This window comes from Podarcis pityusensis (assembly GCF_964106645.2).
Source record: "Podarcis pityusensis genome assembly, chromosome: 10".
Taxonomy (NCBI): Eukaryota; Metazoa; Chordata; class Lepidosauria; order Squamata; family Lacertidae; genus Podarcis; species Podarcis pityusensis.
The window spans coordinates 34,744,076-34,764,475 of NC_138035.1; the positions used below are offsets into that span (position 1 = coordinate 34,744,076).

General features: G+C 44.8%; 3 protein-coding genes across 5 annotated transcripts in view; 2 read left to right on the top strand and 1 right to left on the bottom strand.

The window, feature by feature from the left end:
* The window catches only part of AGBL3 (AGBL carboxypeptidase 3), a 37,509-nt gene extending 33,732 nt beyond the window's left edge, over window positions 1-3,777 (top strand). For both annotated transcript variants that reach the window (XM_080972088.1, XM_080972089.1), the window contains 2 exons: window positions 419-674; window positions 3,257-3,777. In XM_080972088.1, coding sequence (XP_080828214.1) covers window positions 419-674; window positions 3,257-3,506 — 506 coding nt within the window. In that variant the 3' untranslated portion in view covers window positions 3,507-3,777. The remainder of the gene's footprint in view (window positions 1-418; window positions 675-3,256) is intronic.
* A 3,995-nt stretch (window positions 3,778-7,772) lies between these two features.
* On the top strand, window positions 7,773-14,786 carry TMEM140 (transmembrane protein 140). Its single transcript, XM_080972085.1, has 3 exons — window positions 7,773-7,927; window positions 10,290-10,381; window positions 12,853-14,786. Exon 3 carries the CDS (start codon window positions 12,862-12,864, stop codon window positions 13,462-13,464), a length of 603 nt encoding a protein of 200 aa, XP_080828211.1. The 5' UTR covers window positions 7,773-7,927; window positions 10,290-10,381; window positions 12,853-12,861; the 3' UTR covers window positions 13,465-14,786.
* Window positions 14,787-14,819: 33 nt separating this feature from the next.
* Window positions 14,820-19,622, bottom strand: CYREN (cell cycle regulator of NHEJ). 2 transcript variants are annotated; one of them, XM_080972087.1, is made up of 5 exons: window positions 19,427-19,622; window positions 19,032-19,065; window positions 17,164-17,288; window positions 16,109-16,175; window positions 14,820-15,254 (listed from the first exon to the last, which is right to left on the bottom strand). In XM_080972087.1, the coding sequence occupies exons 3-5, from the start codon at window positions 17,280-17,282 to the stop codon at window positions 15,012-15,014; spliced, it is 429 nt and encodes a 142-aa protein (XP_080828213.1). In that variant the 5' UTR covers window positions 17,283-17,288; window positions 19,032-19,065; window positions 19,427-19,622; the 3' UTR covers window positions 14,820-15,011. The 2 variants fall into 2 exon arrangements, with proteins under 2 accessions (XP_080828213.1, XP_080828212.1); XM_080972086.1 differs by lacking the exon at window positions 19,032-19,065 and having other exon boundaries at window positions 19,427-19,619.
* Between the last annotated feature and the right edge of the window lie 778 nt (window positions 19,623-20,400).

The following is a 20,400-nucleotide window of genomic DNA, read 5'->3' on the forward strand; positions in this document are numbered from 1 at the left end:
GTACAGTGGTACCTTGGGTTAAGAACTTAATTCATTCTGGAGGTCCGTGCTTAACCTGAAACTGTTCTTAACCTGAGGTGCCACTTTAACTAATGGGGCCTCCCTCTGCCGCCGCAGCACAATTTCTGTTCTCATCCTGAAGCAAAGTTCTTAACCCGAGATACTATTTCTGGGTTAGCGGAGTCTGTAACCTGAAGCATCTGTAACCCGAGGTACCACTGTACACTAGTATAGATGGTGCAGCATGTCATCAAAATTCCCATAATGGTCCCCTGTTCTACTCCTCTGCTATATTTATTTCTATATCTCCTCTAATGTATTAATGAATGTTGGGGCTAAGCCCTGAGAGTTGTAACTCAAATTGATCTCTGGAACAAGTAATAATTTACAGGAGTTTTTTGTTTGTTTTTGATCCCAGATCTTCTTGACAACCTGAAACACAATTTAGATGACAAAGAAAGGAAAATAAAGGAGAAATCACCAGCAAGCAATGTTAAACTTGACAGAAACAATGGAGGAAACCATGAAGGATGTTTTAGACTCAGTGAGCCCTCTCATACACAAGATTTTCTACAACTCTCCTTACCTTTGGTGTCAGAAGGAAAGTATAGGCAAGTCACTGAAAAATACCAGAGGAATGAACAGCAACCTAAGTTGTCCTTAGGTCGGCCCCGGTAAGTGGACAAGACTGCCTGTTTCATGCAACATTCAGTGCGTCTGCTCTGACAAGATGCTTTAGCATTAAACTGTATTGTAGCTTGTAGTCCCTGAAGACAGAATGCTATGTGAAGGAAGAATCTGATGCCAATAGGGACGCGGGTGGCGCTGTGGGTAAAACCTCAGCGCCTAGGACTTGCCGATCGTCAGGTCGGCAGTTCGAATCCCCGCGGCGGGGTGCGCTCCCGTTGCTCGGTCCCAGCGCCTGCCAACCTAGCAGTTCGAAAGCACCCTCGGGTGCAAGTAGATAAATAGGGACCGCTTACTAGCGGGAAGGTAAACGGCGTTTCCGTGTGCTGTGCTGGCTCGCCAGATGCAGCTTGTCACGCTGGCCACGTGACCTGGAAGTGTCTTCGGACAGCGCTGGCCCCCGGCCTCTTAAGCGAGATGGGCGCGCAACCCCAGAGTCGGACACGACTGGCCCGTACGGGCAGGGGTACCTTTACCTTTACCTAGCTTGTGGTCCCTGAAGACAGAATGCTATGCGAAGGAAGAATCTGATGCCAATATTGCACCTGAAACAGTGTAACCTGCACTGTCCATGCTGCTTCCACAATTGCTACTCTTCGTCATTCACAGGCATCTTCTACACACTGGGGGAAACCAATGTACCAAGAGAGCATAAACTCTTCCATGCCAATATGCCGCTAGAATTCATGTTGCCACTCAGTGGGACCCCATACTCTCTGGGTGGAGTTATTTCAGTCTCCCAATAGCATACATGACTATTCTATGAAATCAAGTTTATGCAAATAAGAGTTTGAATTTTCTGTTCCAATGCTTAAGAAGCCCCTTGATACAGATGGTCAGTGGGCTGGTTCATACATTGCACTTAGACATAGTTTGTTTTAAACCATGGCTTAATCATGAATGTGCCTTCTATGCCTCCCTGCAAATGTAGCTTTTCCCACCCTGAGGGTGCTGTTCATGGCACAAACAAACCATAGTATGGGTTGCAGTATTGTGCAAACCTAGATCATTTTTTTTCTTTTATTTTTTAAAAAAACACACAAGTTTTCTTCAAACTAACTCTGAGTGGTTGTTGTTGTTACATATATTAGTCACATTTCTTTGCCATGGCAACTCAAAGTGACTTACAAAATGACAAAAAAACCAAAGACAACAACCCACATATATACATTAAATCCAAAGAGAAAGAATACATTAAAATATCCAACCCACTCTAAAAAGCAATAGATAGTTAAGAGCCAAATGCCTGGTTAAAAAGGAATGCTTCTACATGGCATCTGAAGGTATGTAATGACAGTGCCAGATGAGCCCCCATTTCACAAATGGGGAGCCACCATCGAAAAGGCCTGTTCTTGTATTGCCCGTCTCCTGATCTTCCATGGAGGGGCACACAAAGAAGGACCTCAGATGGTGACCACAGTCTCTGGGAGACTCATACAGGGAGATACATTCCTTGAGCTATTGGGAGTCCTGTGTTACAGAAGGCATTAAAGGTCAAAACCAGAAATTTAAATTGGGATCATAAATCAGTTGATAGCCAGTGCAGTCAGGCCAGGATTGGTGTTATGTGCTCAGACCACTTGCCCCAGTGAACAGCCTGGCTGCTGAATTCTGCACTAGCTGAAGTTTCTGAATCATCTTCAAAGGCACCCCCACATCTCACTCCTAGAGGTTACCAGTGCTTAGACAACAGAAGTTAGGTTATTCCTATCCAGATATGGGCATAGCTGGGCCACCAGCTGATAGAAGGTGCTCTGCACTACAGAGGACACCTGAGCTTCAAGTGATGGCAATGAATCCAGAAGTTTCCCCAGGTTACATGCCAGCACCTTCTAGGGTAATGTAACCCCATCAAGAGCAGGTCACTTCCCATCTATCCAGTACATAAGCAAGGCAAGACATTGGTCCAGGACATCCACTCCACACCTGCAGATGTAAAGGAGTAGCAGAGCTGTGTGTCCTCAGCATATTGCTGACAATGTATTCCAAAACTCCAGAAATTGGCCCTAGTACAGGTGTTCCCCCTTTACCCCACCTTTTGGCAACACTGGGGCTTTATAAATGAGTATTTAAATATAGGCAGTGGTGGGTTACCTTACAAGAAGGCACAGAAAAGGCAAGGCAGTGGTGGTTCAAGAAACACTTTGGTGGCGGTACATTTAGATTAGGTTTTTATAAAGATTATATTAGCCCAGTAGGACCCCACATTCTGGATTGACTAAAGCAAGGTAGGAATAACAGGAGACCATGCCAGGAAGATGAAGGTTCATATTAGTCTTTATATGTGACTTTAGAGTGTTCAAAGCACGTCACATACCTTTTCTCTCGAGATTACAGTAGCCCAGGCAACAAGTAACCACAGATCTTAGCAGCAACATCCTGAGGAGTTCCATTCTCATTTACTGGTGCTTGGAAACCGGGTGCCTTCTAAATAGTTCTTTGAGAAGAAGCTGGCTTATGAAGTAAAATGTAAACAATAAATGGAGGCTGCCTGGTTGGGATGACAATTTAGTGGATTTGTCCTTATGAGGGGGACACTGAGACCAATTTCCTTTGTTTATCTGTGCAGACCTCGCTTGGCTACACTAATGAATACAAAAGGGACCCACAAGACACTTTTACTGAAACGCTGTGAGGATGATGAAGCATCCACTTCTACATCTCTACTGCACACTGGGCCAAAAATGGCAGTAAAAAAGTTACTGTGCCAAAGTGAGAGCAAGTTTTTTTCAAAGAGACGCAAAAGTGAGTGCCTAAATCACAGGCCTTCAATGCAAGACCTTTCAGCAACAACTGAGAGAATTTCCTTTCACGCTTAGAAACAGGTGCCATTTCTTTTCAAGCAGCTAACAAGCCAATGCATACCACTGCAAAGGCTCCATCCGGATGGACAACCTGCAATGATATCTTCAGAAATTATTGCTTCAGTTTCTTGGATGTGGTGCTGGGAAAATGCAAATAAGAAAAGAAAAGTATCTTCATCGTACAGCACTTGTGCCATGCGCAGGCTTGGAATACAGGATACAAAAATATGCTGGAACATCACCCATGAGGCTTCTGTGACAGATAAAAATGAAACCAAAATATGAACTCGTTTATGTTTATTGCTGACAAATTTTACAGGGAAGCAAGTCTAGTCATTTTACTTTTGAATTTCACTTGCTTTAAAACTGATGCTGTTTTTTAAAAAATGATTAACTGAAAAAGGAGGGATTGGGGTAGTGTTTCTCAGTACTAAAACCTATTAGACAAATTAAAAAATCATAGTGAGGATCATCATCCAATCTTGTCTTAAATCTAAAAAGAGAAATAACAAATGATCCGCAGGAAGGAATTGCTTTTCTACAGTTAGTCAAAATGATATTAAATTGGAGGTTCCAGTCAAGCACTGTATTTTCCAACAATGCTCTTCCTAATGGCCAAGATCTGCCTATAGTGTCTACTCACAAGTCCCTTTTAGCAAAGGTTCCAGAAATGTTACCGTATTTTTTGCTCTATAAGACTCACCTTTTCCCTCCTAAAAAGTAAGGGGAAATGTGTGTGCGTCTTATGGAGTGAATGCAGGCTGCGCAGCTATCCCAGAAGCCAGAACAGCAAGAGGGATTGCTGCTTTCACTGCGCAGCAATCCCTCTTGCTGTTCTGGCTTCTGAGATTCAGAATATATTTTTTCTTGTTTTCCTCCTCCAAAAACTAGGTGCATCTTATAGTCTGGTGCATCTTATAGTGCATCTTATAGAGTTTCCTTCTTGTAGGTTCAGCCATTTTATTGGTTCCTGTAGGGTAACGTTCCCATTAGTTGCTTGAAATGCAGCAAGCTGCATTCACACAAAATTGTTCACATCAGAGCGGGGAGATGTCATCACCTGACACGCAGGACCTTTTTTGGTTTCCCCACCCCTGGAACTCCTGTTCATTAAGCCATCTGTGTCTGTGTGTTCATCTGCACCTGCACTAAGGCAGCTAGGGTAGGTTCACATTACTGTTTACTCCGCACTCCATTTTCTAATCAGTTTGAAGCTGGTTTGAGGGGGGGAAACACATCAAACAGCAGTTTCTTGACAGTATTTGTTAAGAAACTACAGGATCAATTTGCATTGTGGCTTAAATTGTGAATGCAGTTTCAAAAATTAGTGGGAGAGCACTGAATAAGTAAGCGGTAATGTGAGTATACCTTTACTTTCTGTTCCAGAGGGAAAGGGGAGATAAAACTTTAATTATTTCCCTCTCATTTTTTGTTTTATAGTTGTATTTTGCTGCTCTTAAAAATGGGGGAGGGGTGGATAATGCAAGACTTATATTGAATCCCACCCCCAGCTGTGGTATAGACTGGGGAAATGACATGGGTAAAGGATGAAAACTACATTCCCCCAGTGCCATGGTTCCAGTCTGAATCCACAGGCCACATTTAGTCTTTACAAAACTGAAGGAAGATCTCCCACTTATTGGTATCCATCTGTCTTGAGACACAATGGAGTGAGCCCCTGGGGATGAAGTCAAACCTCTTTTCAGCAATGACGTGACCTCCCCAGGGTGTGTATGGAGGTCCTCGGCTACCTAGATGACAAGAGTTGACTCAGCATCGCTGATGTGGTCCAAAGGAAGGCAGTTTGGCACCAGCTTGGCTGCAGGAGTTGCAAGAAGGAGGTGTACAGGTGCCATCCAGCCATCTTAAGAGAATTCATCACAATCCCCAAAACAACAGGCTAAAGCTGCACAATTCTAACAAAAGGCACAGAAGCTTTGAAAAACCATTTACCTGTGCACATTGGACAGGCTGGTGCTGCACTGTGAGGGGCTTCATATTCAGTTGTGCATCATAGTGCTACAGGGCATGGCAATGCTGTGGTTAGCTGTGCTGGTCCAGTCTTCTTACAGGATATGCCCCCACTCCTTGCATTTTAGCATCTTGCTGCAGTCCTCTTACTGCAGATCTCAGCAAATAAACCTGGGTACTCCTGTGGATTGTTCTTTTTAGATTGCTACAATAAACTTTTTGAAATTTGCATTGATGAAACCAATGAATTCAAAAGAGCAAACTCATGATACCATCATGAGATCCCACACCCAGGAGTGTGCAACATGAAATGACAAGAAGGTGCAATGTGATGAGTATTTGTGGGGGGTTTTAAGCACATATAAATCCATATTGATTATAAATTAGTTACCACCCAAAGAGTCTGGAATTACTGGGATAAATTTCAGAGCACCAGCATAATGTTTCCATGTGAAAGTGGCCAAATTATGACTCTAGCAACAACCCACATCACCGGGCCATATTATGGTTGAGCAATACTCAGCTGCTAAGTAACTTTATGCCTGCCTTGCAGAGGCAGTTTCAAATGCCCTACAACAAGCAGCCAGGGGATAAAAGCCCTGGGACGACGTCAGAGTTTGCACTTGCATGCTATTTCTGCGCATGCACTTGGACTCACTACTACTGTACTCTAGTGAAGCGTGCGTCCCTTTTCTATCACGGTGCATATGAGGTTCTGCCTCCGCTAACAAAAGCCTTCCCTCCCAACAAAAACCCTGGCTACGCCCATGTCATGTACAGAAAGTTTTCCGTTTTGTTTCCTGGAAAGGCTCTTGTTGCATTTAAGAAACCGCATGATAAACACACCCATTTCCAGGAAAAAAAATTCACCCCTTATCGCCGCCTGTTGTGCAGCTGCGTTAAAAAGAAAAGAAAAGAAGCCTTACCCCCCTGCGGGGAGTTTTGTTTTGCATCCCTGATCAACTTAAAATGAAGCTCATTGGTCACACCTGATTAGATGAGCTGGGAGGTAGAGAAGCAAGCACTAGGTAAAACGTCAAGTCAACTTTCACAAAAAAATAGATCATGCAGCTTGGAGGGCGACAGTAAACACTCGCCATCCGCGAAAAGGCCAATCAGACCGAAAACGAAAGAGAAATCTGCTGAGAGTGCGGCACGTGACGGATGGCTCTGCTTTCCCAAACGAGCAAGTAAACAAGCGCCTTAGATCGACTTCTGCGTTGGAGGGCAGCGCATCTCGCCACTGCCGAGCAAGTAAATATTCTTCCCATTTGCTCCCCGCTTGCTTGCGCTTTTCTTTTTGTAACGCATAGAGAACTTTTAAAGGAATAATTTGGGGTTAGGGACGCGGAGATTCACTCCAGTATTTGACGGCAACCAGTTTGCTCGTCGTTCCGACTTTGGGCAACTCGGGGCTAAATCACTTTGCGCAGGTTTCGCCGCAGCTCTGGAGGAAGAGAAGCAACGAGTGCATTTGCTGTCGATTTTCGCTTAGTGATGGTCTCGCTTTTCTCCTACGCGGGTGGGCAGGTTTTTCCAAGCATTGGAAATAATAAAAAGACAGCAAATACAGTTTGTTTGTTTGTTTGTTTGTTTGTTTGTTTGTTTTGGGGGGGAGCTGGCTTGCAGCATGTCCGGCTATTTTCTGGCAGCGTGTGACAACGCTACTTCTGAAACCCGCTTTAGGCTTACTCCCATGGCACGTCTGGAAGGCCTGAAGAGCGACGAGGGTTGGGAGGGGCATGGCGCACCCATTCCCATACACTTGGGGGTCGTGGCAAAGGGTGTCCGGCCATATCCGGCACGAATTGCTCCCCCTGCGGTGAAAAGGAGGGGTGAAGGCCGAGTTTGGGGGAGGCATTTAGCCGCTCCGTGATGGGGCGCCTCATTTTTGAGCTGGGGAGAGAGGCGGGTCAGAGAGCAGCGCCTCCCGGAGGTCAGTTTGGAAATCCTCTTTCTGCACCTGGCTCACCTCACCTCTCCCCCCCCCCCCCCCGATAAAGACCCCTCAGGCTGGCTTGAAGCTCCTTTCCCCGAGTCTCGTTTTTCCTGTTCTCTTCCCGAACAGACCCTGGAAGTTACTTTTAAAGGGGCGTTTGTGTGCCTGTGTCTGTCTTAGGCCCACTCCCGTTGCTGCAGGTATCCTGCTCCTGCCTCTTCTCATTTCCCCGCTCTAGACCCTTAATTTCCCCCCTCTAGACCCTCCCGCCCCGCCTCCCGTCCACTTGTTGTTTTGTCTTCTTCTTCCCCGCCCCTGGCGCACTATTGTTCTCCTTCCTGCTTATCTCTCTTGCTTGCTCTCCTGTTAATTTTCCCTGCCCCCCCCCCCAGCAAACTTTTCCTTCTAAGCTTTTCCTCGCACCTCCCCTTGGGGCAACCCAGCCCGCTTCTTCTTATTTTGCTTTCGCTTTTGCTGAACATTCAGCCTCTCTCGAAGTGCGTCGGTGAATCTGAAAGCTTGCGAAGTGAGTAAACATTAACTATTTTGGGTGATGATTGCTCCTGCAGGCGGCTCTCGTCTTCAGAGCCCCTTGGCCGCGCGATCTCCTCGATATTTCTGTTTATTTCTCCTGCCTCTCTCCGTCTTTGGGAAAAATGCACGCAATCTCCCTAGGGACTGTGGTCTTGTCCAGCCCAGTGGCGTCCGCAAGTGTGGGGGGGTCAGTCCTCCCACCCCTAATGGCAGGACGCCGAGATTTCAAAGCTCCAAAATGGTTTATTATAACCTTTGTAGAGCTGGAGATACCTATTGGGCAAAGTCTGGTTTGTTTGGTTCCTATCTTTCCTGTTTTTAGCCAATACGCGAAGTGGTAGTAATGATTGACATTTAGGTAGGAAAGCATCTAGCCAATTGGACAAAAACGGAGTCTACAGTACAGTACAGTACAGGCGTTGGAAATCACTGTTTCCGCCTTATTTTAAGACTGTTTGTGCTCCCTGAAGGATGATTGCTGTTGCCCTGTAGAAAACAGTTCAGATATTCAGAATTTCAACACTTGCTTTCACCTGCCTCCTGCCTGGAGGGGTATTGTTCTTGCCATTTGGATGTTTTGTATTTTATTGTTAGGTATTGTTTCTGTGTTTGTTAACATGAGATGTTTGTTTGATATTAGTGTTTAAATCATGTTCTGTTTTGTAACCTAATGAATCACCTTAAAATAATTAACTCTGCTAGTGCCAATGTAGGTAAAAGTCCTCTTTTGCATCTGCTCCCCTCCATCTTCTCTTATCTGCTGTCCTTTCTGATGTCAGGGTATCCTAGGGAATTGAAAATTCTATGTATTTTTAAACAATGTTTTTGAGTGCTGTGAAACTCTCATGTGCAGTGACTTAAGCTGTTGTCCTGATGCACACTACACCTTACGATTAGCCTCATTACCCAGAGATATGTTCAATTTCCAGAAATGTTTAATCCCTGAAGGGGGGGAACCATGGGGGGAAATGGAAATGTATGCAACACCAATTTTCTTACCTAATCCAAATTTATTTTACTGTTTTAACAATATAAAATGCATATAAAACTGTTTGCTGTGTTTATGAGATTTATAGAGCATGGTTACTCAAAAGTAGGATCTCTGTTTAGTGGACCTTTTTTACTGTTGAAGTAAAGTAAATATATCCAGCATTAAATGCTATAGTGTAAATCAAAGGTTCTCTTGCCTACAGAGACTTCTGCAGATCTTGCTTTTTAAATCATGTATAATTTAGTTGAGATTCCTGCATTGCAGGGGATTGGACTAGATGACCCTTGGGATCCATTCAAGCTCTACAACTCTGCTGTCAATTTTTAAAAACCTTATAGTTCAGCAATTACAAAGAAACTAGCAAGTTGGGGACAAAAAACACATTCCAGCTTTAAGCACAGAATCCAAATGAAAAGTGAGCCACATAATGTCGCAATCTTAAGCACCAACCAAAATAAAAACATATTTTTGTATACGTCCAGGCTTAACTGGCATCTGTTTGGCTTCTGCAAAGGAAAGGGAAGCAAATATTGCTCACTCATTTTTCTTGCTGATAAGGAAGAAAGCAAGTTAACTTGTGGGAAAGGAGTTGAAAATGGAAATGAGTAACTTCTAAGTAGTAATGATGCAGTTTGTGAAAATTTCCTAATTTCCTCTGCAACAAGGTGGTGGCATTAAAGGGCATTTGGATGATAGCCAAAAATCAAATAATTCTTTGGCAGGAATCATACAGACATCTGAAAAGCTACTAGTTAGTATATAGCACAAGTGTGTGTTTGTATTGGCTAAGACTGATGAGTTTGTTCCCTCCCCCCAAAACAAAACAAAAAAGTGTATATGCACAAGAGCCTTGCAGAATCAGATTAAATGTTTGGTTTAATTAAGTATCCTGTTTCCAACAGTGGCCAGCCCATGTAGGGCATCTTATCCTCCCAGAATCTGAACATCAAAGATGTACTGCCTCTGAACATGGAGTTTTCCCTTAGGTATTAGGAGGAACTTGGGAGGGTGCATCCATCCTTCTAGCTCAGTTCCAATCATGCAATCCAGCCAATTGGGACTCTCTTAAGTCCCATTTATTTCAGTGGGAATGTGAAGCACATTAAATATCGCCCATGGAAACCAGTGAAACCACAAATTGCTTTGTATTGCTTGGCTCCTGCCCTTATTTTACTGTGTCAATTAAAATATGCTTCTTTCCTGTCACACTACTATATGCCTACAGGAGGGGTGTTATTTGGAATTTCCCTTGCCATAATGGCATCATTCTGGCTGCCAGCGCAGCAGTAGTAGCATCATTAAATGTTGTGGTCAACGCACACTTTGAGCAGATGATGACATGATGAAATCTCGTTTTCCATAGGTGGCACAAAATGATGCATTCCAGGCATTGAGGAGGCCTTGATCCGCTGGTTGCTGTGTACTGGTTAGAACTAGTTGCGTCTTTTATAAAAGGTGAGTATTGGTCATCCTCGTTTCCTCCTCCACTTCAATCTTTATCTAGTGATTCCTCCAGCCTTGCATGGTCTTGCACAGTTTGATGTTGTAGTGTATAGATTAGATGGTCTGTGTAAAGTACTCTCCATTTTAGTAGTGGGGGCAGGGAGGCAAGCATCTGGTAGCATCACACTGACAACTAGTATGAGTAAAACTTTATTAGAATATAGCTGCCAGAACTTAGTATCCTGTCAATTGTGTAGAAGTTGCAACCAGTGCTGCCTCTATCAGCAAGCAGAAGACAGAGACCTGAAGGGTATCAAATTTCCAGATATATAATGTATATTTTACCACAGCATAACATAAAATGGTACTCATACCACAGGATAGGGTATAATTTAAAATCCACATTTTAGCTTTTGTATTTGGGGTACCAAATTGGCTTGTACAACAGTCACAGACAAAGGTGCCTTATCAGGTGATGACAATTTACTAAAAAACTGAATCATGATCTTCAAAAGCTTTGTCTATTTTATCCTGTTCAGTTGGCCCAAAGAGAAAAATTGTGATCTGTGACAGTTCTAAGTAATAAGAGATTATGACTTCTTCACCCAGCATAATTGAGTACCTGAGGAAAAATATCTGGAGCAATAGGACAACCTGTTTTTCTTCCACAGGCTGATGTGTGTCGGTTTTCAAAATTTCAGCCAGATAATGTTAGCCTGGAGTGAAACCTTAGAAAGGACGTTGCCAAAGAAGCATAGGTAGTAAGAGACAAGTACACATTGGCCTGAATTGTATAACGCTAAGCCATGGTTTGTTAAACTATGGTGCATTAAACATTAGCTATGACTCGGCGTTGCGTGGGAAGCCAGCACCTTGCCTTAACCATGGGTTGTTTGGCTACCCTATACTAGCTGTGCATCGATATTTAAAGGCACAAGGCAAAAGCAGCTAAAAATAAGCCAACCTTTGAAGAAACAAGCCATGGTTTGTTCATTCATCTGCAGGGCAACTCAGTTAAACAAACCATTGCTTCACAGATGGGTCATCAGCATTGCATTCGCAGGCACCAGTATTTCCAGCAGTTCCTCTTTAAATGTGGCCCCATTTTCACTGGATGACAGGACTGGACACCTACCACCCCTTACGTTCTGGACAGAGGAGATTCAAATAAGCTTTTCACTGTGGTGGCTGATATAGGTGTCTGTTTCCCATTGACAGATGGGACATACCTGTACCATTTTCTGGTCCTGTCTTTTTACATTCTTTTAGATGTAATGGCCAGTTTTTAGTAAGTCATGCTCCCACAACAGGCGTTTTGTGATGTGTCATGCCCCCACAGCAGCTGCCCTGTTACTGATATCCATGACATGTTCTCAAAATTCCAAGAGAGCCTTGCATGCAAACGAGGCCAATGAGTTCGATTTCGTAATCCTTTTCTTAGTCACAGCGCTCCTAAATTACTCCGGTATCTTACGTACCAAATGTCACTTATATGTGTTGTAACTGAAAGTAAAAGCATCCTTTTGCATCAATCCCCACGAATAACTTTGAAGTTAAGAGTTGTTCCCATGTTCTTTACCCTTTGGTTGCGTAGGAGCCACACATAGTTCAAGGTGGTGGTATTTCTTGCAGGATTTTGCACCCACGCTACTCACCTTGCCCTTCCCATTTAAACCACATTAATCTTAGTGCTGGGGAAAGGCCATTTGATGGCGCATCCATTACTGTAGTCCACAAGCAGTGGAATATGGCTGCAATTTTTTTTGCATTCCTATTCAACGATGCCCATGTCATTAGTGGCAACAGGAACAACATTTGAATGTTGCACGTCTCTCCCCACCACTCCCAGTGTTAATGACAGAGAACTCCTTGCAGTAGTAGCCTTTTTGTAGCTGTTTGAAAGCTAAATCACCAGCTGATGTTCCCATCATACAATAACCACCACCCCTCCACCACGAGTTGCTGCTGAGCGCTTTAAAGATAAGCTGTACACAGAACCTCTCTTGATGTTGCATCCTGAGTTATCAAATACAGATGATTGTAGGGATAGCATGCAAAGCCAAAATTGTGTATACTTAAAAACACATTTGGGTCAGTGGTGGATGGGATTGCCAAAACTTTCCGGGTCGCCCACCCCCTTGAGACTCACCTCTTTTGTTGGGGGGTGACTGGCTGGGAGGATGTGACTATAAAGCTGCTCCCTGTTTTTCCTACTCCTATGGTTTTTACAGAGTCTAGCCAACTAGCCAACCTTCATACACCTGTCAATCCAGACTGACCCTATACATATCTATTAACCAGCCACACGTTTTATCTTCTAAAAAGCTCTGGGTGGCATACATGGTCTCTTTCAACCTTTCCCTACTGTCTATCCTCTCGGGCTGAGAGTATGACTGGCCCAATATCACCAAATGGGCTTTGGGGCTATGCTAAGCAGGGATTTGATCCCTTGAAACTGAAACTTGTGATTTTTCTCCTACCAGGTGGCCAGGATGAAAATACAATCGAAATGCTCGAAAGACAATGCTAAGCCCAGCACTGGTCTGCAGAGGCAAAGGTTCAGCCCATGCCTTTTCTACCTGAATAATCTCCTCTTGGCAATTGGCTATGTAGCTCTGCTGCTTTATGCCCTCATCTGGAAAGCTGGGAATATTGTGGACTCTTCAACCAAAAAAATTGGCTTCTACAACTTCTGCTGGTGGGACCAGGAAGCAGAAAAACTTGAATGCTTCAAGAACTTGGAGAAGGTGGGCATCAACAGTGTTGCGCTTGTGTTGTCAAGGATCTGTGTGTATTCTACGCCAGTCTTGTGTCTCTTTGTTGCCACTACAGTTTTGCAAGCCCTGTGCTTGAAAGACAGAGATGGATTCAAACTGGCCCGCACTCTTTTGGCCATTGGCAGCTTGATGTTGCCCGTTGGTCTCGCTTTGTTCATCTTCCACACTGAGCCATGGATAAGGGTCTCTGAATTTGGCGAAGTTTTTGTAGCCCTGGCTGGGGCTCACATTTTGATGCTACTCCACTTGATCTTTATTGTCCTGTTCCTTGCACATTGCAAGGATGCTCTACCCAAAGGACAAATCTTTCCTGTGTAAATATGTGAAGTTCCTGCCTGGGATACCAAATGCTGTAGTGGATTTAAAAGATAAGTGGATCCAGTGACCCTGGTGCCTTTCCAAACCCTCACATGAATGAAGAGCGTGTTGGGGGGAAGAGTTGGCACTCCTAGCACACAGATATTTCTCTCTCTATCTTAAGTGCCGGGGGAGGGAGGGAGAGATTGCAATGATTGCTGCCCTCTTCAATCAAGCACTCATTTAGGTGTGATCAAGTACATGGCTCTTTAAAAGTCAGCAGTAGCTAACTGCTGCTTGGCAGTATTGGAATTTTGCTGGGCATCCAAACTGTTTTGAACAAATTATCGCTAGAAGATAAGCTAGTAATACAGGTATCTCACAAGTAATGGTTTGACTTACAAGCCTAGTCATCATTTGTGGTCATCAATTGCCCCATCCTCTGGCACATGCAGAGGGGCAGTTTTCTCATCTGTGTTGAGGTTTAGAGAAAGTAAAGTACAGCATGAGTCACTCACTGCTTTGAAGAGAATTATCCTGCTGCTGCTTTTCTCCAAACTTGTAATGCAAGCAAAAACTTGAGGATGGAGTGATCCTCATGCTGTTCTACCACTACCATGCTTATGTTGCACGAATTTTGGGTTTTGTTTTTTCAAAAAAAGTGATATACAGTGTTCTTTTACAACTTTTGTATTGATCAAAGGCGTTTAAAGTTGGACGTGGTTGTGTATTTTCTAGCTTTCAACCAAAGACAGGTTCAATGAACAGGAGTCAGGATTACTTCACTTCCCTGTGTATAGATGGCTGCTAATATTCCATTTATTCATGCCATCAAACAAACGCAACGGTGCAGGGGGCTGCTGCTTCTTTTATGCTTGGGGTGGGGACCCTGCAGCCCTCCTGGTGCTGTCGGGACTGCCAGCGCACAGCATGGTTAATAGGAGGGACTACAGGAATCTTACTCCAGGGTCACAGCCCCCCATCTCTGCCATGTGCAAGATTCCTGGTTTCCTTTGTATTTAGTTGTTTTCAAAACAATTCATTTAAGTATGGTTGAACACACATTGCAGACACCTAGCTGCTGCTGCTATCATGAGAATACTGATAGTGACTGATAAAAGTGGGAGCGTTCTCTAATTATATAGGCTGATGCGTAGCCAGATTGCTATGTGATGCTGGGAGGTTTTTCTTTTCCTTCAGTTCCAAGTGTAAACAAAGCATTTTGGGAAGCTTAACATTATACAATTGTAGCCAAAGAATATTTTTTCAAGTGTCTTGTGGCCAAACCCAAGTCTTTGTTACTTATACAAGAAATACTGAAATTAAAGGTTTGTTAAACACTACTCTGTTGTGACTGATTAACAACAGAACAAATATCCATTGGAAACATTTTATCTTATCTACCAGTTCTGTGCCCATTTGAAAAAAAAACACCTTTTTTTTTAAGTGCTTCACCAACATTAGCTTAGCAATCCTTACACAACAGGGATGGACAACAGATCGTCTGACCTTCATGTGTCCAAATTGCCAGTGTCTCAAATAAGGCATTATCTGCTCATGGTTTAACGTTAAGTAAAGAAGATCTCCCGGACATATTTTAAGGCATCCTCCTCCTCCTCTTCCTCAGATTTGGTCTTCTCAATGCAGCCTAAAGCCTCCAACTCCTTTGGGGGTTTGGATCCAACACTGGGGGTTCTTCTGCCTTGCTGGCTGCCACTAACTGAACTGCAGAGAGGATTTTCCAGCACTTGCTGAGGCCCTTGGGACTCATCTTCTGACGAAGTCATCTCGGCTTCCTTGGCCTTGCAATTCTAGCAAATAAAAGAATAATGTTAAGTACACATTTCTGCATGTTAAGTAGCAATCTCTTAAGAGAGAACCTCCATCCAGCACGTGGGCCAAATTTGGGCCATCAGACCATTTCCCCTAAACCACATCTGATGTCCAGTGTGGGGGAGTTGGAGTCGCAGCTAGATCAGCTGCTTTTGCACCTGAAACCAGGACTGACCTCCCTGCACAACAGTTGATTCATGGTCAATCTTGCTTAGTTCAGGTGTGCAAAAGTGTTACCTTGCAGGGAACTATTGCATACCTAAACTCTACAGAAAGCAAAATTGACCTTCCCTGAGCATCAACTGATGCATGGGGAGTGCCAATCTGTGTTGGTCAATATCTCACCCCACTGATGTGGGCAATATGTTGTCATTACAAATATTTTTAAAAATAATGGTGACAGGTGGATGGCCACACTCTCCTGTCAAAGTTGGCCTGCAAAAGGGCAGGGAGCTAAAAATGGAGGTCAAAAAAGTTTATTCACTCCCATCTTCAGGGTACATAGTTGCCAAGAATGTAATATTATGTGAAGCCCAGGGAAGTAGGAATACATGCTCATTGTGAATGATGAGAGTCCATTTAAAATCCTAGTCCCTCTCTTCAAAATTGCAAGTGATTCTCCATGGCCAAAGAAACACGCTGGAATCACTGCTGTGTTTCTCAGAGAAGGGGACACAGCAAATATAAACTACGCTTCAGTCACAATGTAATTCTCTGTCCTCAGCCAGTTCTACTGAGAGAGGGATTAACAGAAGAGGGTCAACCAAAAATCATCAGATGGAGTGAAGGTGCAAATACCCACAACTGGGATAACATGCCCCTAAGTGCTCACCTCGGCCATAATGCAAAGAGCTGCATCTACTAGCTCAGCTTCATTCATACAATAAATAGTCTCAAATCTGCAACAACAGCAAAAAAAAAGTTTCATGAAATCTAAAATCAACCAGACAGAAGATAGTTTGGAAAGTACATGCTCATACACACCAAAACTTTATTTTCTGCAACCAGACGGTGTTTGCCATTTAGAGATAATAAGGCTGAAAGCAACCATGGATGCACAGTAGCGCTATTGCTTTGTAACAGATTTTAGAAAGGAAATGTGTGTGCGTTGGGTGGTGAGGGGAGGTTACAAACTTAACGAACGAAAACCTAGAATGGAGCAGGTGAGATGGGACTGGGCCAGACTGCTTCTGCACCAAAACATTTATGAGCAACTGGAACACAAGCAGCACAGCCGACGCCCACAAATTCACACAAGACTGCAGGCAAGCTTCCAGCTGAATCGGCATGATCAGTGCTGTTGGCATAGCAACATTGGCACCAAAATCTGCAATAGGTTCTGTTCTGTGGTGCACTCCCCTCCCTGCCACCTCTATTTAATGCTACCATCACTGGGCACACAACAACTTGAACGTGTTCAAAGTGTATAAGGCAATGCTTTCTAAACCCATTAATGATGGAGGGAACAAAAACAAGACTGCCAACGTGCCAGTTATTCTGCCTTTCTTGGGAGCCACCAACATAAAAGATAGCCCATGTTTTATAGAGGAAACTGCCTTAAACTACGTCAGACCATCTAGCATAGTATCGTCTACATTGGCTAGCAGCAAAATCTCCATGGTTTCGGGGTTCTCCCTGCCCTAACTCAACATGACAGGGAGTGAACCTGGGACCTTCTGCCACACCACGGAGCTACAGCCCTTACCATCTACATGCAGACAAAGTCAAACATATAGATGGGAGACTGGGATAGCTCAGTTGGTAGAGCACAAGGCTCTTAGTCTCAGGGTCATGGGTTTGAGCCCTACAGAAACTTCTAAGTAGAGGCCAAAGTGAAACCCAACCTTCCTTCCCTGGGTTAAAAGAAACAACACAAAGGCAACTTACTTTGCCAAAGCTGCCTTCTTCCTTCTCTTTGGCTTCATCCCTGCTTGTTGTGCTGGCTCAGTCACCCTCTTTGTCATCCACGCTGGGAGGATCCTCTTGGCTGCTTCAGGAGACCCCATTTCCTTCTGTTCCGGAAGACAGGGAACAGCTTTTACAACATGGGAACTGAGAATCCCTTTGCAGCAGAGTTAATATTTATTAGGGAATATAGTGGTACCTCGGGTTACATACGCTTCAGGTTACAGACTCCGCTAACCCAGAAATAGTGCTTCAGGTTAAGAACTTTGCTTCAGGATAAGTACAGAAATTGGGCTCTGGCGGTGCGGCGGCAGCAGGAGGCCCCATTAGCTAAAGTGGTGCTTCAGGTTAAGAACAGTTTCAGGTTAAGAACGGACCTCCGGAACGAATTAAGTACTTAACCCGAGGTACCACTGTAGTGACTGATCAATCTACAAGAAAGGGGAGTGAGCTTATATATGGGCTTTCTGATTCTCACGGAATAAGTTATATAATGGCTCATTTCAGTAGTCTACTCATACTAATTTCACGACATCAACAGGAAGAGAGACAGGCAAACCTAGGAGACACGGAAGAGCCTGGATTATGAAAGTCCAGCAGCTGTTGCTCTGGACAGGGCACAAAGAGGAGCACTAGTTTTATGTAAAAAGAGAGAGAAGCAAAACACAGCTATTCATGGTTTGCTAAAATTTATAACCCTGTAGCAAGCTCTCAACACTGCTTACAATACACTCACTGTTATATTTTTTGTTAACATCCCTGATCAAACCAATTGTACAATACAGTGCAGGCAACTATTAAAAACAACCCAATCAATAGCAACAGCCATCTGCAGCCCGAGAATGTCCAGCTAGGGAAACTTGCCTGCAAAGTAGGACTGACAACATACATGTCTATGCAGAAGTCCATCCCATAGGGTTGAATAGTGCTTACTCCCAAGAAAGTGGGTAAAGGATTGTTGCAGTGGGAGGCAGGATAATGAGAAAGTAAAGCACTGAACATGTTTAGCAAGCATCAGGCCTGTCAAATCCCGTCAGGGGCTGTGCCACTAGTCCATTTGCTCAAGGAGCACATGGAAAGTTTGCCTGGAGTTGCATTCAATCAGGTCCCGCAAGTTCTCTGGGAAAGGGGAAGAGCTGATCTATAACCTCCTCTGAATTTCCTGCATAGATTGTTGTCATGGCAAGACATACCTCTGGACCAGGGGGTGAGGAAACTCAAGCCTGGGGGCTGAAGCTGGCCCTCCAGGCCTGTCTGGCGCTTGGATCTCTTCCCAGGCAACACCTGTTTCTCCCAAGTTAAATCCATCACTTCACACACACCTTTCGGGGCTGGGGGTGGCTGGAAGGTGTCCTTGAACTCCGATAATGTCTCTTGCTTGTATGAATTACGGACAAAGAAGTGTGTGAATAAGTGTAGAAACTAGCCTATGGTAAATGTGACATCCCTTGCTCTGCCCACTTTTGCCCCCACCCTGCCCACAGCTGGCCTGCGGCCCCTGGAAAGCTGTCCAAAAGGGAATGTGGCCCTTGGGCTGAAAGGGGTTCTCCATCCCTGGTCTGGACTCTTGCCACCCGAGTGCCAATTCCCATGAAAGGTAATCTAGCAGCAGATAAATTTTAGTTATAAGTATGAAGTACATGCAGTGGCACCATGTTGCAGGCCTGAAGAGAGAGCGGTGGAGACGCTGCTACCTATACAGGCCTGCTGTTTCTAATTATGCTTCAGGGCAGGTCCCACAGGATAGAAACACAGAAGCAAAAGAATTATGCAATGTAAAACCCCCTCCCCAATGTAAAACACCCAATGCAGACATGATTTCAGGGCAAATAAACTGTCTTTTCATTCACCCCTTATTTGCTCAGATGTCCAAGCGCTCAGTTACTATCAGTGTATAAACAGAGAGAGATCAGTCTACATTCACAGCTCGTATATTCAGTCCTCAGAGACGGTTCTCAGGTTGCTTAGGTTGGAGGAAAACGGGATGGCGAATACTGTGCTACCACGCTGCGGCCTCTACAACGCAGAGCTTTCCAGAGGTATTTGGCCGGCAACTTTTTACTAAGGATGTTGACTTGCATGTTTAACAATGCTTACTCCCAGCTAAGCAACGCTGCACCCTCAACCTGCTTCACCACAATTCCCAGGGGCGCGCGTAAGCCGCTCTTTTTAACTTTTGCAAACAACAAAACACTCCTCTAGGAAGAAGCCCCAACATTAAAGCCGGGCCCCGGGGGTTGCTCACCTCCTCCGTAGATCACGCTTCTTCCTCTTGCTCGCTCATCCTTGCACCCGACGCCAAGAACTGCAGCCGGGAAGGACTCCCGCCTTCAAGAGCGAGACAAGCGGCTTCCCCCACCGCGCGCGCGCAAACTTCCCAGGAACGGAGGCCGGAGAGGCGAAAGCCGTCCGAGAACAAGCGTCTCTTCCGCTGCATGTGACCCGCCGGCTCCACCTCCCTCTCCTTCCATTGGCTGACAACTCCCTGCCTGCAGCCGCCCTCCCGGGCTCCGCCTCCAGCCCGAAGCTGCGTTTCCGAAAGACAGCAAAAGCGGGTTGCGCATCCGCTGAAGTCTCTGCAGTGCCAACAACAAACCACTCCTGTTTATCTTATGGCAGCTGCATCTACTTAAGTGAAATACTTTAACCGCTAGAGTAAACTGCTCTTTGAGAGGAAAAGGGGTAAAGGTAAAGGGACCCCTGACCATTAGGTCCAGTCGTGGCCGACTCTGGGGTTGTGGCGCTCATCTCACTTTATTGGCCAAGGGAGCCGGCGTACAGCTTCCGGGTCCTGTGGCCAGCATGACTAAGATGCTTCTGGCAAACCAGAGCAGTGCAAGGAAACGCCATTTACCTTCCCGCCGGAGCGGTACCTATTTATCTACTTGCACTGTGACGTGCTTTCGAACTGCTAGGTTGGCAGGAGCAGGGACTGAGCAACGGGAGCTCACCCCGTTGCAGGGATTAAAACCGCCGACCTTCTAATCAGCAAGCTCTAGGCTCTGTGGTTTAACCAACAGCGCCACCCGCGTCCCTAGGAGAAGGGGTACAGTTCTTCAAATTTATTAATTCTGTATTCCACCCCTTCACCCTAAGATCTTCACCCAAAGGCTTCCTCAGTGTAAAATGCTTTACAGAAACTTAAGAGTTCCCCTCCGCATCACCCTGTGATGAAGACCTGTGTTACTCTTCCCATGCACTGCAAAAGGGTTAGGCTAA

What these genes read in the sequence shown, in the direction of transcription:
- CYREN (XM_080972087.1), bottom strand. Translation starts at nt 17,282, where the DNA reads ATGGGGTCTCCTGAAGCAGCCAAGAGGATCCTCCCAGCGTGGATGACA. An exon ending in AAGAAGGCAGCTTTGGCAAA is followed by an intron (nt 16,176 to 17,163) that starts GTAAGTTGCCTT and finishes CTGTTGTTGCAG; the next exon opens with ATTTGAGACTATTTATTGTA. An exon ending in CTCTTTGCATTATGGCCGAG is followed by an intron (nt 15,255 to 16,108) that starts GTGAGCACTTAG and finishes TTTATTTGCTAG; the next exon opens with AATTGCAAGGCCAAGGAAGC.
- TMEM140 (XM_080972085.1), top strand. Translation starts at nt 12,862, where the DNA reads ATGAAAATACAATCGAAATGCTCGAAAGACAATGCTAAGCCCAGCACT.